Source organism: Tachypleus tridentatus, chromosome 8 (assembly GCF_004210375.1).
Source record: "Tachypleus tridentatus isolate NWPU-2018 chromosome 8, ASM421037v1, whole genome shotgun sequence".
NCBI classification, from domain to species: domain Eukaryota; kingdom Metazoa; phylum Arthropoda; class Merostomata; order Xiphosura; family Limulidae; genus Tachypleus; species Tachypleus tridentatus.
Window position 1 is genome coordinate 59,791,504 of NC_134832.1, and position 17,616 is coordinate 59,809,119.

Below are 17,616 nucleotides of genomic sequence, written 5' to 3' on the forward strand. Positions count from 1 at the left end.
TATTCTTATTGTATTTCTCCTTTGATACATGAACTAAATTCTGTATGTAGTGCAGTTCCCCTACTTGGGTACCACTCTTATCTTAGTACACCCCTCATCTATGCATAAATTCTTTTTGAATTTATTTATTTAATGTCTGTTGTTCATCATCAAATTCCATTTTATGTAATCAGTCAGTTTAGTAAGCTTTATAAAATTAGGTTAAGTATATCCATTGTGAAAAGAAAAATCATTGAATATCAGTGGCACTTTTTTTTTCTGTGTGGAAAGGCACTGTACAAAAAAAACCTTTCACAAGTAAAACAGTTCTGCTTTATTTGATTACTATTAAACTTGTTTGTTAAATATTCATTATAGGTTTTAATATTAGTATCACCTTTTTGGTAACTTTCATATAAAATATGCCTGTTTTTTGAACTAATATTTGGAAATCTTTGAGCTGTATAAAGACGATTCTTTATCTATTAATAACTATTGTATTGGTTTTGTTTTGTTTTTTCCTTCCTTCCTTCCAGGATGTTCCAGTCAATACAGAAACTTCAGCATGTTATCTGCCAAAGTTCTTTGTATTTATTATCAAACCTCCAGGGTCACTACACTTTTGATTCAGATGCTGTGCTTTTCCAGATCGTAAGTTAAAACTGCCCTAATTTTTCTGTACAAACTTTTACTAGTGACTTGGAAAGTGATCACAAATGTGTTAGGAATATTTATATATAGTCAATAAAAAACGTCTATTTTCCATATTTTCTAGCATCAGCTCACGGCCACAGTGGTCTGTTTTAGTATTGACATTGTTGACTGTCACTCCAGCTTACCTAGTAGTAAAAAGGAATTTGATAATCATGTGTTTTGAACAGTAATGGTTATTTTTAAATGTGATAAATGTGTATTTCAAATTAATTGTTTAAATGTAAGATTTGTAACACAAAGCTTTTATTAGGATGTTAATATCGTGCATTTAGAATTCCAAACAAATTACATATGTTCATTCATTTCGTGGTTGCACCTTAACTTTGTTCTTTACATTTTGGAAAATGCTAACATATTACCATTTTTTACCAGTTAGAGATACCAAACATTAAAGAAAAAGATATGTCAAACTGTTTTCAAAGGATAAATAAAAATGTTTTGCAAAATTACTGAAATGCATCAGGTTACTGTACGCACATTGGGAGGAGAAAGTAATAATTTTTTAATATATTCTCTGAACTACCATGGGTGATCTCAATCATAAAAGTTTACCTTTGAATCAACAGCTTGATTGTATTACTGTACATACACCATAGGTTATTGATACACTTATTCAGTAACCTGGAAATCTCAGTGGTAAGACAGACAACTCTCTTTAAAGTATGGTGCCTCAGAACTTTTAATGACTTATTATTTTATGTATAAAACTTTGAAAACATCACTCCCACTTTATAAGAGTTTTTTTAAAAAGGGGCTTATAAAAATGTTACTAGTTTTTTAAGTAAAAGTGTAGAAACTAAAAGATAAGTTTTTTTCTAATGTATTTGTCTTTGCACCCTTCATCAGTGTATATGTAGTAAGATGCAACAAAACAGGGGCAGTTATGTTCAAAATATTAAATAATTATTATACTTGCTAAATTAGCTATCATAGTGGCACTAATTATTCAGTATTCTAGTCTTAAAAGGGGTGGATTTTTTATATTTTTTAAAGAAACAATATTGTTCACAGGATGAAGTACAGGAACTGCACAGTTCAATTGCTAAGAAATTGCCTCTTACATTTTCTAGTTCTGTAAGAAAGAGGTAGGTGCATTTTTAAATTACATTCTTATTAATAAAAAGTTTTTATACAAGCCAAACAAAAATGTGTATGTAATGAAAATAATCAATTGTAGCCTTAGATAAATAGCATTAGCATCAGTCATTACAAACACAAAGTAAGATGAAGTTATGTACATCTTTAGGTGAACTGGAAAGTTCAGTAATCTTAAACTATGAAAAGTGGTGATAAAAAAAAAGACCCATGTATTAAAAAACAACAGATAAATTTTTTTTTTTACAATGTGTTATAGTTAATTTGAGACAATCAAAAGGAATTTGAAGTTTTAATGCTAAATATACATCTTAATATATGTCAGGTTGTAATTGTGCAATTAGATTGGTAATTGTTAGCAGTGACTCATTTAACTCTTTCAAGTCCAGATTGGTACATCCTGCCTTGAGAGAAAACTTGTATAAAATAAATATTGTCATTCTTCCACATTAAAAGACAACAACTTCAGAGTTGAAATTTATGAAATAAAAAGGTTTTTATGTAAAGGGGGGTAATATTGGAACATTTCTTATTAAATAATTAGTGCTTACGAATAAACTGAACTTTATCTGAGCACTCTACAGCCTTTGTAGCTTCCTGGAAGGAAAGTCATAATAGTTTTAAACAAAATAGGGTTAATATATTGTGATTTGAATACAAATGTAATTTTATTAAATTTTAACCAACAGTTTTGTAATGTCTGTTGGTAAGGTGGAATGTAATTATGTATATTTAAGCTTTAAAAAGCCATAGGGTAGTAATATAAACAAATAATCATAGTTCTTTTTAACAGTTTAAGCTGCTATGATTTCTGGTTTAACAGAGATAACCATATAAATTGGAATAAGAATAAGCTTGGTGATATGTTGAAATAAGTTGAAGTGCTAATGAACAGTTTCTGCTACAACTAACAACTACAATATTTATATTTTTGAGTTTTCTTTATTGTTTATATGCTGCATTTTGAAATACAATGTTGTATTATGATAGAAAAAAGTTATTTATATGGAACAAGATGAGTTAATCTAGTGACAGATGACTGAACTAAGCATGTGTCAAGTTGCTTTTCATCAGCAAGGCCTATGAGTTGTATTTTATTTATCTAAATAGCTGTTTGAATTGATAAAGAAAATAATTGCAAATATATACAATAAAAGATATAAAGTAATATAAAATGGTTTTAAACCTTTTGATTAATAACATAAAACAAAAACTTTTACCACATTAAAATTAGTTATTTTTATTGTTTGATATTTTTCATAACCACAGTAAAACTGTGTATTTTTTTTATTCAAAATGGAAAAAATTACTATTTTATAACATAAAAAACTTTGTAGAAAGTGGGAAAATACTAAAATTAATAATTTAATAATTAAAATGCATAACAAAGGCAAACATTTTCAATTGTTTCCTAAAAAAAACATATCACAGTGAAGTCTATTCAAAGCTGTGAGTTCACCCAAATATATCATATAAAAATACTTTATTTGCAGAAGCAAAATATATATAATCTATACAAAGTTCTCCTGAAATTAAAAAAAATAAAATCCATCCAGTAATCCTTTTTTGCACTGCAATAAAGTGAACTATGCAACAGATATGTTGAGTAAAGTAAGAAATAAACTTACCTTTTTCCATTAATTTTTCGTTTTGACAAACATTTCAAAAGTTTGTATTTTATCTGATTTTGACCTAACAAATGATATTATCTGAAACAGGATAAAGTGTCCTAATAAAGTATTAAGATGTTTAAAATAATTCATTCTTTTGTTCATTTTTAAATAAAAAAGATCCTTACAGTATTTTTTTCAGAACAAAATAATGTAAACAGTATTTTAACCCTTAAACAGTTGTAGGAATGTTGTAGGTAGCAGCATCAGTTGATGAAGACCGTCATTTAAAGATTAATAATAAAGACTGCATTTTGTATTCCATTTAGTTTGGTGAACTTTAATAAGGAATGGAAGGTGTTATCTATAGTACCATACAACATACTGAAACCCTGTGTGGGGCTAGAAAGTAATTGTGACTTATTAATCTTGTTTTATATATTAACATTTTATAAATTGTAATATTTAGTTTTCTTACTGTATCATGGTTGATCTTGTTCAGTGAAATTTTGGTTAATATTTTTTATTTAACTAAATTCATATGCATGTTTTAATGTATTATTGATATAAAGAGCAATTATTTGTGCCTTTTAGGAAAATATACGTGTATAATTCCCTGAGTTATTATCGGAGGGAATTTCTACGTCTTCATGTTTCCACACCAAATATAGAGATTCGAAACAGCAGTGGTCGAATACTTCCTGTTCAAATTAGCCCTGTTTGGGAAGGTTCCCGTATATTGGAGGGCCAGTTTGAGGTTTGTTTTGTAAATGTTTGTTGTTTTTTTTCTACCAGTGGAAAAGGTTTTGTACTTTTAGGAGCCTCTTCATGAATTTTTGTGCCATTTGTTAAAAATATTTCTGTAATAAAATCTGATAATGTTCAATTAGAAATAATACACTTGAATTACAAGTTAGTATGTTTTAAAGCGGACTTTACCTGATTTTTTAAATGACCGTTTGATTATAGGTTAATGTTATTAGGACAAGCAACAAGTCAACGTGTTATACAGGATGGGTCAAAACTGACTATACAGTTATTTTGTTTAGAATCTAATTTAATTTCTCATGTCTTGCTCTGAAGCAAATAAAATTAAATTGGCTTACGTTGTCTTTATAATTTTTCTATAGTACCTAGTATATAGTAACTTTGCATTGATATTTTAGGCTTTATTCCTGGTAGAAGTACAACCTCTAAGCCTTACATCATACAGCATAGAATCATCTGGAGGCATAAGCAGTGGTGTTACTAGAGCAACTGTGACTTTGTACAACGTAGAATCACTACCTGAATCAAAGTTTGTGAAGTATTCATAACTTTTTTGTATATAAGGTCATTCATTACCTTATGTTAAATAGCAAGCATTCTGTGGGTAAATTTGTCCTTTTCTTGTGACGGCAAAAATACACATAAACAGAGTTTCCAATATTAGAAAGTGACATGTCAAATTATTGGTGGTAGATACCAAGTGTTATTCTTAATTATTTTGTTAATTTATTATCTAATGCTGTAATAATACGTCACTATTGTGGAATAATATTTCTCATCAATGTTTATTGAACCTGTGTAGCTTGTACATCTGTACTTGAAACTTAAACTTGCAATTTTCAAGGTCAGTAGCCTGTATGGTCACCAAAGTAATTATTAATTGATTGCAGATTTATTTATTATTTTTTGGGCTTATGATTTACTGATTAGTTTTTGTCCTATGTTTCCTATACTAAGGCCCAGCATGACCAGATGGTTAAGGCACTCAACTCATAATCCAAGGGTCACGGGTTTAAATCCCTGTCACACCAAACATGCTCACCCTTTTAGCCATGGGGATATTATAATGTTATGATCAATCCCACTATTCGTTGGTAAAAGAATAGTCCAAAATTTGGTGGTGGGTGGTGATTACTAACTGCCTTTCCTCTACTCTTACACTGCAAAATTTGGGATGGCTAGCACAGATAGCCCTTGTGTAGCTTTGCATGAAATTCAAAAAACAATCTTCCCATACTAATCCACTGCCATCTTCATGGAAGACTTCAGATATATTCTTTCTGTGCTCGTAGTGACAAGGATTTGAACCTAAATCTTTTGAATAGAAACTGATGTGCTATCCACTGTTTAGGGAGTCCTTAAATCAACTATTGTAGTGGCTTTAGAAAAGATATCCAGGTTTTGCTGAATTGTTTGTTAAATTGGCTAAGTGTTAAAGAAATGTAAAACCTTTTATTTTCTCTTGTGTGGTAAATATTCCATTCTTTGATAGGTTGTTCATGATGAAAATTAGTTGAATGAACTGTAACTGTCTGTTGTAGAAACACAAGTGTAGAGGATGACATTTCAAAAGTCTTCCATCTTTTGTTGTCAGGTCAGATTGTATATAGTGTAGTTGGTCTTTATAGTGGATTGTGAAGGGTGTGTTATCATTAGTTGGTGTATCCCTCTTTCTAATTGATGGAAAGACTTCCTTTCAATTCAACCAACTGTAGCAACAGATTACTCATCTCTAATCCAGAATCTCTGTTTAGTGAATGTTTTATTGAATCAATTCAAAATTATTCTTTAGTTCTTTTTCCAAGTTTATTATGTGTCCAGCTAACATAGTGTGTTCTGTAATGACTGAATTTTGTGTTTTCATGACTCTTGTACCCTTTTTATGTTCTTTTATTCTCGTTATGGGTCTGTTTCCCATTTTCCAATCTGTGTTTCATTTCAAGAACCACAAATTTCATAAATGACATATTTATATTTTTCATTAATATGTATCTGTTAGTTTTTGGTTTAATGTATCTTAATGTCTTGCTAGGTATTTGAGTTTTTTTCTGAAAGTTTGCAGGTAAGGGTAGTAGTGCTAGTGTATCTTTTTTGTTTGTTGTAGTCTTCTTCAGGAAGATTTTGATGAAGGAAGAGCTTTAATAATTCTGTTTAAATCACTCTGTGATCTTCTGGCATTCTCTTTTATTGAATGTCTTATCAGAAATGGTTTCTGCTCTGAAGTTTAAGTAATGTGATTGAAGTTAGTGTACCATTTGCCACATCCCATGTGAATATTTACTGTAATAATTTAGAGAAACAAAAAGGCTAACAAAAATTATAATTTAAGAACATAAATGATGCACAATTTAATAGCTTATTATACGACGCAGAACATACAATAAATTGTAATAATACCAAATGAACAGACTATAAACCACATGTAAATAAAAATAAAAGCAGCCTTCATCATTCACTTAAGTCAGAATGGTTTCATACAACCTTGCATAGAAGTCGGTAAAATCCTGGATACCAGTTCTGAAATAATTAAATAAGTTAGCTGATGAAAGCCCTAACAGAGGAGAGCTCAGATGAGTGGGTAACACACCAGTCTCTACCAAGAGAATCTGGGTTCAATTCTTAGTTGTTACCATGGTGGAAAAAGCTCGTAAGATTTTCCTAAAAACAACAGTAGGTTAGTGTAAAAAAAAACTGTAAAAAACAAACAAACTAGTTATTAATTAATAGTTAATAAATAAAAAAGAATTGTATCCAGTAAATAATTAGATGTAAGTAATAGTATAGGCTGCTATTAACCATGTTAATGATTTATATAGTTGCTACAGAAAGCTAATCTAGAAATCTGAAAAAAATATTATACTAATAATAATTATATTTGAAAAGCTGTAATAAAATATACCAAAGAAATAGGAAATCTTTGGAGGCATACATGTTTTAAGTCTTATCATTCATAATGGTCTGTTACCATAAAACAATGTTTGAAATAATCACTAATTTTATCAAAATGGCAGTTTGTGGCTATCATTAGTTGAACCAATGATACTCCACCAATTTCATCCACCTCAGTCTTCCTAAATAGTGACTCGTAATCTGAGGGTCATGGGTTCGCATCCCAGTCGTGCCAAACATGCTCGCTCTTTCAGCCGTGGGGGCATTATAATGTGATGGTCAATCCCACTATTCGTTGGTAAAAAGAGTAGCCCAAGAGTTGGCGATGGGTGGTGATGACTAGCTGCCTTCCCTCTAGTCTTGCACTGCTAAATTAGGGACGGATAGCACAGATAGCCCTCGAGTAGCTTTGTGCAAAATTCAAAAACAAACAAACAAATCTTTTAAATAGTGCATAAACCCATGAAAAACCATTGCAAGCTCATCTGACAAAGGAATACTAAAACCTTTCAGAACATTCTTTTCCATTTGCTAATTTGTTTGTTCAGTCCTCCAAGACTCCATGAGTGTCATGCTACATACAAAGTAATTTGTACTCATTTTACCTTAATTTGTTGTAAAAAGCTTATAATGTTGTTAAAAGAATAGCTGATTTTATAACAAGTTGTACTGTATTCATTTGAAGTGTGTGTGTGGTATTTTTCATTGCATTATTACAGCTACAGGAAATTTGTACAATATTTTATGAAATACACCCCCCTGGTGGTTTAGCAGTTAACTTGGAGACTTAAAAACTAGAATAGTACAGTTAGTTCAATATGTAATTTTCGATTAAAATTAATAAACAATCAATAATGTATTTTTTTTTCAATGTAACATACACTTTTAACTATAAACTTAAATGTATAGTCAGATCATAAATGTAAATTTTACCAGTTACAATTCATCATGATAAGTTATAATTTGCTCTGCTTTGAACAGCATACACTTTCTTACTGGTTGCATACACTGGTGAATTGACAAATTTCTTACTTATGTAAAATTAATTATATAAGGCCAGTCTAAAACTTCAAGGTAAATAACATTAATAACCTTTTAAAATTTTATTGAAACCAAATGGTTAAAAATCCGTTTTAAACTTAATTTTGTCTGTTATGTCTGTAGAAAGATTGATAACGTGGAAGTAATTGTTTGGTATAAAGGTTTATTAACGTACTTTAATATTCTAATTAGAAGTAAACTCAGTGAAAATATTTGTTTTTCATACATATCAATTGAAGTTAAAATTTAACTTCCAAGTCATGTATGTGAGTGTATGTTTATAGATGCAGAGGGTTGAGAATGTAATGTTAAAATGATTTTGACAATACAAGATGGCATGTCTTGACAGTACTATAGATATAAAACCATAGTGGAGTGGTGTTTATCAGAACTACAGTGTAACATTGTTTGTAGCAGTGTGATACCACCAGAAAGATTGCTGTTTTTTGTAAGCATATATAACAGTGCTTTTCTAGTCAAGGTAACCATGCTCTTATCAAATAGGTGGCCTAAGATCAGGGGTTTAGAATTTTCAAAATATTGATATATATTGTACTTAATGACATTGAAAAACAAAGTAATATCATGATATAGGAACTACAGTACCTCCCCAAAAGAGACTTAAGTTGTATACCAGCCATAGTAAACAAAGTATAGTGTCTCATAACAGTTGAGAGCCCACTAACACAAAGGTTAGTGACAAGGTCATCCACGTGCTCGTGGCAAAAGTAGACAACCTGATCAACCAGAATTTCTACTTGAAAACAACACAAGTTGGGCAGAGATTAACTAAGTCATTTCTTCTGTTGAACTGTTGCATATAAAGATAAATTATTCAAAGTGCTTGATACAGCATTTATGAATTTTTGTGTAATTGGACTGTTCAAATTAGCTGAAGGAAACTACCAAGCATTCTAACCTTTGAACAGTTTGAATTAGAAACCACCTCTTAAGGCTATTGTTATGATGTATAATTGTTAGCTAAAATATAAGTGGACATGCCAACAAGGACTGTTAATGACATAAGAATTCAAAGTTGTTTTAATTTGATGTAATCAACCTCTATGCACGTATGTACACGTGTATGGATGGATACAAATACAATGTCATACCAAAGAAGTTTTTTTACCTTCTGCAGGGACTTTCCTTTAAGAGTTGTAGACACTCCTCCAGAGTTCTCCATTAGTTCAAATTATTTCACTGCAATTTTTTCTGGAGCAGATGGAATGTTGAGGGTATGTATATTTGTTCTTAAATGTTAAATGCTAACTCAAGAAAGTTTCACCTAAATGAATATTACTGTATAACAGTAAAGTTGGCATCAAACTGTAATTTATATTTGAGATGTTAATATTAGGTATGTTTTTAATATCGTAATATAAAAGGAAATGTATAAACACTAAACATTAACTTGTGTGTCACGTAACACCTCATGTTTTATTGCTATGTTTATTTTTATTTTTTACACCTACAGTTGATTAACAGATTGGAAACATATTTTAGATACTGGCAAGCTAGAATATAAAATTAGAACCTCTTGCCCTTTTCCTGAGAAATCAAAGTATCTAAAAAAACCATCTCGAAAAATGCCTTCTCCTCTGTTTTTCTAAGAGTATTTTTATAACCAATAGAAAGGTTATGTGTACTTATGATGATTCTGACAGTTGTTTGTTGAGAGCTTGGAATAAAAAACTTTTGGTAAAACTGTTGAATAGTGATGGCAAAGTTGCTGCTCCAAATGGACATAAATAAAATGTGTACATGTTTAAAAAAAAAAAAAAAAGCAAGTTACAGGTGTTTTGAGTGTACTAGTAAAGTATTTTATTATGTATTTATTCTTCTAAAATGTATATTTAAAGCCTACAAAAAATTATTTCTTCACCCTTTACTCAAAAATAATGAGGCTTAGCAATAGAGGCACAAGATGGCAAAATATATTCCTCTGACATTAACTTCACATACTAGAAATCATTGTTTTCGAAATAATTTTCATTTATTATTCGATATTTATGTAACTAAAATTTAAACATTTATGAGTAAATATATAGATACATATATAATTTATGGTGGCCAAATTATTAGTGTAATATTGGTATTACAGTTAAATTTGCACTTTGTAGGGTTATATAGTTAAGCCTGTTGAGCTAGTGTTTTTCTAACTGTCTGAATTGAGGCAAAGTAAAAGCAAATGATGCAACATTAGAAACTTTACAACTTAAATTTATTTATAACGTTCAGAAATTCATGGTAAAAGAAAGCAATTAAAAGTTGTACAACCTCAACTATATAAATATATGTAAATATTTACTCACAATGTACATTCAGAAATTGAAACAAATGTACAGTTTGTATCTCAGAACGACTTCAATGGGTATAAACACTTTCGTTGATAATGAAAGAACAACTTTTTGACATTCCTAAGTCATCTTTAGGTTAAGTTTGTTTTCTTACATGGAAGGTCGAATCTGCAAAGGCCTCATTGGCACTGTACATAACAGGTGTAATATGGTTAATATATTGTAACATAGTCTTTACTTTCACTCAGTTCATTGATAATAAATTACTTAGTGGCACTTTGTGTGTGTGTGTGTGTGTTACACAAGTAAAACCTCAAGTGTTGGTGTTTGTGTTGCCTTTATTTTCAACTAAAAAAAGGATTACTATTTTTATCTACGTTTTACTTGCAGTTAAAACCCAAAATTTTTGTTTTTATATAGTTTTGATTTTTCGTTTTAACTGAATCAGAATTCAAAATGTTTCACTTCCTTTTTCACACACACACAGTTGAAACCCAAAGTATCTGTGTTTTCATGCAATCTGGATTTCTTTTTACTAAAAGTAAAACTGTTTCCCTTATTTTTCACATGTGATTAAACTCTGTTTGTACACAGTTTGAAAGTTTTCTATTAAAAGTTAGTATTTGTTCTTTCCTTATTTGCACTTGTCGGAAGCCAAATTTTCAATTTTTTACGCAATTTTAAAACTTTGTACTAAACGTTTGAAATGTTAATTGTCTGTTTCTTTTGTTTTTACACCTGTGATTTAATCACAGTATCAGGATCTGTATGCAGTTTTGAAATTTCTACTAAGTAAAATCATCCATTGTCCCTCTTTTTAACTCTTAGTTAAAACTGCATCAGTGACTATATGCTATTTTAAAATTTTATTAAACAACACTATCAACTATCTTTTTTCATACTGTTTGTATATATGTAACTAAAATCTGGAGTGTCAGTGTTTGTATGCAATGTTAAACTCATGTTTTCCTTTCTCACAAATGTAATTGAAAGCCAAAGTGTCCAAGTTTGTAAACGATTTTTTAAAATTTTTTGTTTAAAAAGTTACTGTTCAGTGTCTCATCCTTTCTTCTACACACATTAAAATATAATCTGTCAGGTTAAGGTTTTAATCTATTTAACACTCCTACGAAAATTGGGGCCTAATACGCCCCAGAGCAACTTGAAAGGTTATTAATATTAGGCTAATAATTTTGTATTTAAATGAAATTGCCATTAACTGACCCTATTCCTTTATATTTTAAGGAGCAATAATATTTTGACTTTTCAGACATTTGCGAAATAATATTTAAAATTTTTTTTTAAAACATCCACTAAGGGTATTTTGGGGTCTATTAGGCCCCAGATCAAAAAGCATAAAAATGACTTTATTTATATATCCTGAATAATTCTAGAACAGGCCTGGGCAACCGAAAAAATCAAATTATAGTAAAAATATCTTAATTTTACAACTTCTTTTCAAAAGATTGATATTTAGGATAATAACTCTACTCCAACAATAATTTTAGACGGTCCTGATTATTGCCTATTTTGCCCACGCCTGTTCTAGAACATTCTAGAAACTTTACAAAAGTATTTAGAATAATCTAGAATATTCTTGAAGCTTCTAGAATATTCTAGAAGAATCCACAAATCCTATATATATATATATATATAGGAGCTGAAATCTTCAAATCGTGTCAAAAATGATATCTTTTTGTGAAGCTGTACATTTACTGACAAAACCATCCGACGATGAAAGTGAACATGATAATGTCGAAGACTACTCTGAAAGTTGTGATGATGATTCTTCTGAAGCCGAAAATGATGAACAAATCGCGCCGTACCCTTCTGAAAGTGAAGAAAGTAATCAAGATCTTACTACGATGCCAGTGAACGAACTTTTGTCCAAAGATAAGAATTTTAGTTATTCAACAACACCTTCAAGGATCAACAGGAGAACCGCAGCTCTCAATATATTCAATGGGAACCCAAGCATCACAAGGCAAGCTGCTCCAAGAGTCTCTACACCATTCGAAACATTCAAAATTTTCATTTCTGATAATATGATGGAACAGATCATTCACTCAACAAACACCGTCAGGAAAGAACCAATTTTGAAGAAGACCTCTGGAAATGGATGCAGCTAATCTTTTCCTTGGAATAAGCAAATCCAAAAATGCATCGATAGACGAAATGTTTTCAACCGAATTCGGTTTGCCATTTTTGGCGAAAACTGGTTATACAAGACAAATTCAAAATAATGTGCTCAAAATCAGATTTGACATCCACTCTCAAAGAAATAGAGAAATCAAAGATGCCGCCATCTCTGGAGTCTGGGATTTTTTCATTGACAATTGCAAAAACAGTTACAACCCAAGCGAATACCTGACAGTGGATGAACAACTATGTAACTTCAAAGGAAGAGTTGGCTTCAGAACATACATTCCGACAAAGCCAGGCAAATCTGGAATAAAGATTTGGTGCCTAACAGATGCAAAGACAAGTTACCTCCTCAACGCTTAAATTTATACTGGAAAGGTTGGAAATACGACAGAAACAAATCAAGGAGAAAGAATAGTCAGAGAACTGAGTCAGCCATTTCTTGCAAAAGGAAGGACAATAACGACAGATAATTTCATCACAACAATGACACTTGCCAAGTACCTACGAACAAAAAGAACAGGACTTGTTGGAACCATACGGAAATCAAGAACCTTCCTGCCTCCTGAAATAAATGCAAAATCTAGAGAGTTATCACCAAAGTTTTTCTACCATGACAACATCACTCTTCTCAGGCACTCAGACAAACCAGGAAAATATGTGCTACTACTGAGTTCTCAGCATCAGTCTGGTGAAGTAGAAGAGAATGGAAAGCCCGAAATCGTCAATCTTTACAATGCAACGAAGGCAGGTGTCGACCCTCTCGATCAACTGGTGAGATATTATACAACAAAGAGGCGATCAAAGCGCTGGTCAGTCTGCATATTTTATAACATTCTAGATCTTGCTGCGTACAATGCTTTCGTTCTATACTCGACAAAACATCCAGAATTTCTTCGTCAACATAAATCAAGAGCCAGAAGATAATTTATACGGCAATTGGTGCTTGAAATCAAAGAAATTTACTGCAAAGATAATGACAAAACAACCTCATGTGAACCACCTGCAAAGAGGGCAAAACGAGGACGATGCCATTTGTGCAGCAGATCAAAAGATACAGTCGAAAATTGTTTGCTCAAATTGTAAAAAAAATGTTTGTCAGAGCCATTCTAAAGTTGTTTGTAATGAATGTTGCTAAATCACTGTGTTTCTATTGGAAAAATATATGGGGCCTGATAGGCCCCAAAATCACTTTAGTGAATGTAAATATTTTTTTCGTAGGAGTGTTAAATAACGTGGTTGGTTCCCATTTTTTTTATTATTTTAGTTAATACACAAAAGGCTAGTTTTTTACATGCAACTTGAAACTTTTTGTTATAAGTTAGACATACATCCTCTAGGTGTTGAAATTATCAGAATTTATGTAAAGTTTAAAATCTGTTTTAGTAAAAGATTTTTGTTTTATGCAGCGTATTATTAACAGAGATGATTACTCGGTGACTGAAGGAAGAATTCAATTTTTAATGTATGGTACGAGGCCCAAAGGACGAGACCGTAGTGGAGCCTATCTATTTTTACCAGATACAGCTGCTCAGGTACTTACTATTCTAATAAAATAATATTCCTCTTGTATTCTACTTACACTATTTCATTTATTTAAAAGATATTAATAATACCTTTCTTTTATCGATACTGCACAGTTTGTGACTATTTGTATTTTGTAAGGAAATGTACTGATTTAAAAAAATTTAAATATTCCCATATAAAAGAGTAATAGCTTATTAATGCATGTCTTTTTTGTTATATTTCTGTGTAATGTATATACAAGCATAAATGTATAGGTGTTTGAAAAGTTTGTTAAATTATTTTTGGAATTAGCAATAACTTGCTTTTATTATGCTACTTTATTGTACCTATTCACTGAAGTTTATTTATAATTATTTGTGAAAAATATCGATCTAATATGAAAACTTTCCTGTTTGTTTTTCTACTCTTCTATCTTGTTGCCTGTTTCAGAAGTTTATTTAAAGAAGTATATTTTTTGTTAAAATGAATAATGTTTTTCTTTATAGGACATCAAGTACAGTCGGCCACATATACGTGTTATTCAGGGTCCATTATTTTCAGAAGTTGTTGTATTTCTTCCTGATGTTGAACATCATATAAGATTAAGAAATTCACCAGGTGAGTAAGATTAGTGCTTTAGAAACTAAAATTGTTTAGGAATGAGAGATTTAGCCATTAATAACTTGAGTATTATATTCTGTCTGTGCATACACAGAGTAAGATTCAAAGTATTTCATGAAGCACTCTCAGAAATTGAAATATCAACAGTTGTAAGAAATAATCAAGTTCAACAAAGTATTGCAGAAATTTTTAATTACTAAGAATCTGTGAAAAAGTTTTCTTGCACAAGTATTTGGACACTGAAATTGTTATGGCACTGTTTGTAAAATAAGGTTTGCTACAGTAGTTTCAGATTGATTAAACTGTCCAAAACTATTCATCAAAAGTTTGTGATTTACACTTGTGAGTAAGTTAAGCCATTTTAAAAATAGTCATGCATGAGCAAGTAATGAAAAGAATAACTGAGTTTTTTTTTAGTGTAGAAATTTCTTGGTCTGTTCTTGATTAAGTGATTTAAATGAGGCTTGGTTGTCATAAGAAATAACTTTTGCAATCCAAAACCAAACTGGTTTAATAATTGTACATATTTCTAGGTTATCTTCAAGTTAACAAAATTGTTAAACTGAAGGTGACCTAGGAAGGTCGAAACATTGTTCTCTGCTTTATTAGTAAAAGTGTTAATACCCATACCATCTATTATGAGATAAACTGGTTTAAATGAAATGTACAGGCCAGGTGTTTATATGTAAATCCAGGTCAGGTCAGATATTTGTTTGTACATTTCATCCTTCACTTTAAACCTTACAAAAAGTGTTGAGCTCTCTTTGGCCCAAATCCTGCATCTGCTGCAGAATTGTTCTGTATTTCTATGACTGTGACTTGGTTTGTTATTTATCCAAACCCCACCTGTGTTTTGAACATACAGCTTTGTAACACTAATTATGATTAAAAGATCGCGTTAAATAGAAGTGCAATTAATTGGAATTTCAACGTTGTTGGCAAATTCAGATATAATTGTTTGCTAATAAAAAGCGTTTAGCAATCAATGTTTGTTAAAACATTGTATTATTAAAGTATGATTTACTCAAATTCTCTGAAGTATGGAAAGAGTGATTACATAAAATGCTGATTTTTTATTTGATTTTGATTTATTTTTATTTTTTTTGCATTCTTCATAATTCATATTGAATATTATGGTATTCAACTGTGTAACTTGATGCATGCCTGACAACTTTGTGATAAACAGTGATTCTTACTAACTGACCATGTGGGAAAAAACTCAAGTCTTACACATAATTTCAAAATTAATTTTATGTTGAACAAATGTTAGTGCTGAAATAATTCTACAAGTAATTAGTTTTATCAATTTTGCTCTTAATGCCATTACTTCACAAAGTATTTGGTTCTTTTAGAGAAATTTATTAAAACAGCAGTATTAAATCACTATAAAATGAACATTCACTGTTTTGAATATTGTCTTAGGTATTATCTAACACAAGGATTTTTCATTAGTAAAGCAATCAATTTTTAGGCTTACAAAAACTACAAATATTAGTTTTGGTTCTTTGTTAGTCTATTAATTATATTTGCTGTTTTCTTTGTAAAAAAAAAAAACACTTCACAAAGTAATTTAACTATCTGTAATTGAGGCTGAAGTTAAACTATGTACAGAATAGGGTATTTAAATACTTATAATGTGTACTATAAGCATCTTGTCCAACATTTTTTTCATATCCACAGGAATTGATGGAAGTGGAATTGAAATTTTTAACATTGTAGATGTTGCCCGAGAAGTTAACAAAGAGCTGATAATGAGATTTTACACCAATATCTCTAATCAGGACCAAGAATTTTTTACTGACCTCAATGGTTTTCAGGTAATCATTTTTTGGTTTTATTTTTTTTAGTTTGAACTGAATTTTTAAAGTAATGGATTTTATTCTGTTATAGTTGTCATGATAATTACTAAGTTAATTTTGTGCTGAGAATGAATTATCAACTACCATAAGTCATTATAATATGTACATGTTTATACTTTAGCACAAATTTTATCATGTTCTAACAAACTTATCTTAATTTTCAGATAATAAAAAGAAAAATCTATGACAAAATTCCTCTTCAAGGAAATGTTTATCCAATGGCAACTATGGTTTATTTACAAGACAATCGCACACGAATGACTTTAGTGACGGGGCAGCCACTGGGGGTAACCAGTCTAAAACCAGGTAAAACAAAGGTTTGTCTAGAGTTGCATGTCAGGTTTTATGATTTATAAAAACTAGATTAGCATATACTTTAAGCTAAAAACTTTTACAATTTAGTCTTAGCTTCCTTTGTCAAAAAAATTATACTTTCACTACTTAATTTTGTTCTAATTTACAAAAAAAAAGTCAAACTACATCCATTTTGGACCATGTTTAGAGGTTTCTCAGTGAGGTTGAAATCCTAGGCTGTATGTACTGTGTGGTATAAGAGCATTTGTTGTGTATTATAAGTGACTTATTTAATGTATGTTATTATTTTATTGCATCTGCAATATAATTTTGCTTTGGTTAGTCACTTTAGCATTATTGCTGTAAGCAAAATATTTTCTATAATGCTGCACAACTTAAAAGGTGGAACTTATGTTCTTTCATCGTTATTATGGCATTATATTGCTCAATATTCACCACACCTCTTTCAACATTGCCATTTACCACATCTAAGTGTTTAACTGTCTGTTGCATCCCCTGTAGTCTTCTTTGAGTCCCCACAACTTATGGTCATAATCCAGAAGTCCAGATGGAGTTTCAAGGTACCCAAAGAAGTCTGTGTTCTTTGTGATGAAATATTTAATTGACATGTACTCAGACTTCCTGAGATTCAGCTGGATGAACTTAGGAGATTCAGTCATGTCTTTCTTTTCATTTAATACCTTTACCATTGCTGATACAGAAGAATGTCAACCAAGTGACTCTTCTTTCTTCATGGTTAATGAATTAAACTCTCCCATAAAAGTTGTCTCTAGGTTGACT

At 30.5% G+C, this 17,616-nt stretch overlaps 1 protein-coding gene across 13 annotated transcripts in view; it reads left to right on the forward strand.

Annotated features, from left to right (window-relative positions):
- The window catches only part of alpha-Man-IIa (alpha-mannosidase 2), a 57,178-nt gene that overhangs the window by 23,842 nt on the left and 15,720 nt on the right, over nt 1-17,616 (forward strand). For all 13 annotated transcript variants that reach the window (XR_013012248.1, XR_013012246.1, XR_013012249.1 and 10 more), the window contains 9 exons: nt 516-630; nt 1,705-1,778; nt 3,993-4,155; nt 4,565-4,695; nt 9,235-9,331; nt 13,945-14,070; nt 14,548-14,659; nt 16,343-16,479; nt 16,686-16,827. Coding sequence is in view for 3 of the 13 variants with exons in the window: in XM_076449015.1 (XP_076305130.1) it covers nt 516-630; nt 1,705-1,778; nt 3,993-4,155; nt 4,565-4,695; nt 9,235-9,331; nt 13,945-14,070; nt 14,548-14,659; nt 16,343-16,479; nt 16,686-16,827 (1,097 nt within the window). In the remaining 10 variants the exon portion in view is untranslated. The remainder of the gene's footprint in view (nt 1-515; nt 631-1,704; nt 1,779-3,992; nt 4,156-4,564; nt 4,696-9,234; nt 9,332-13,944; nt 14,071-14,547; nt 14,660-16,342; nt 16,480-16,685; nt 16,828-17,616) is intronic.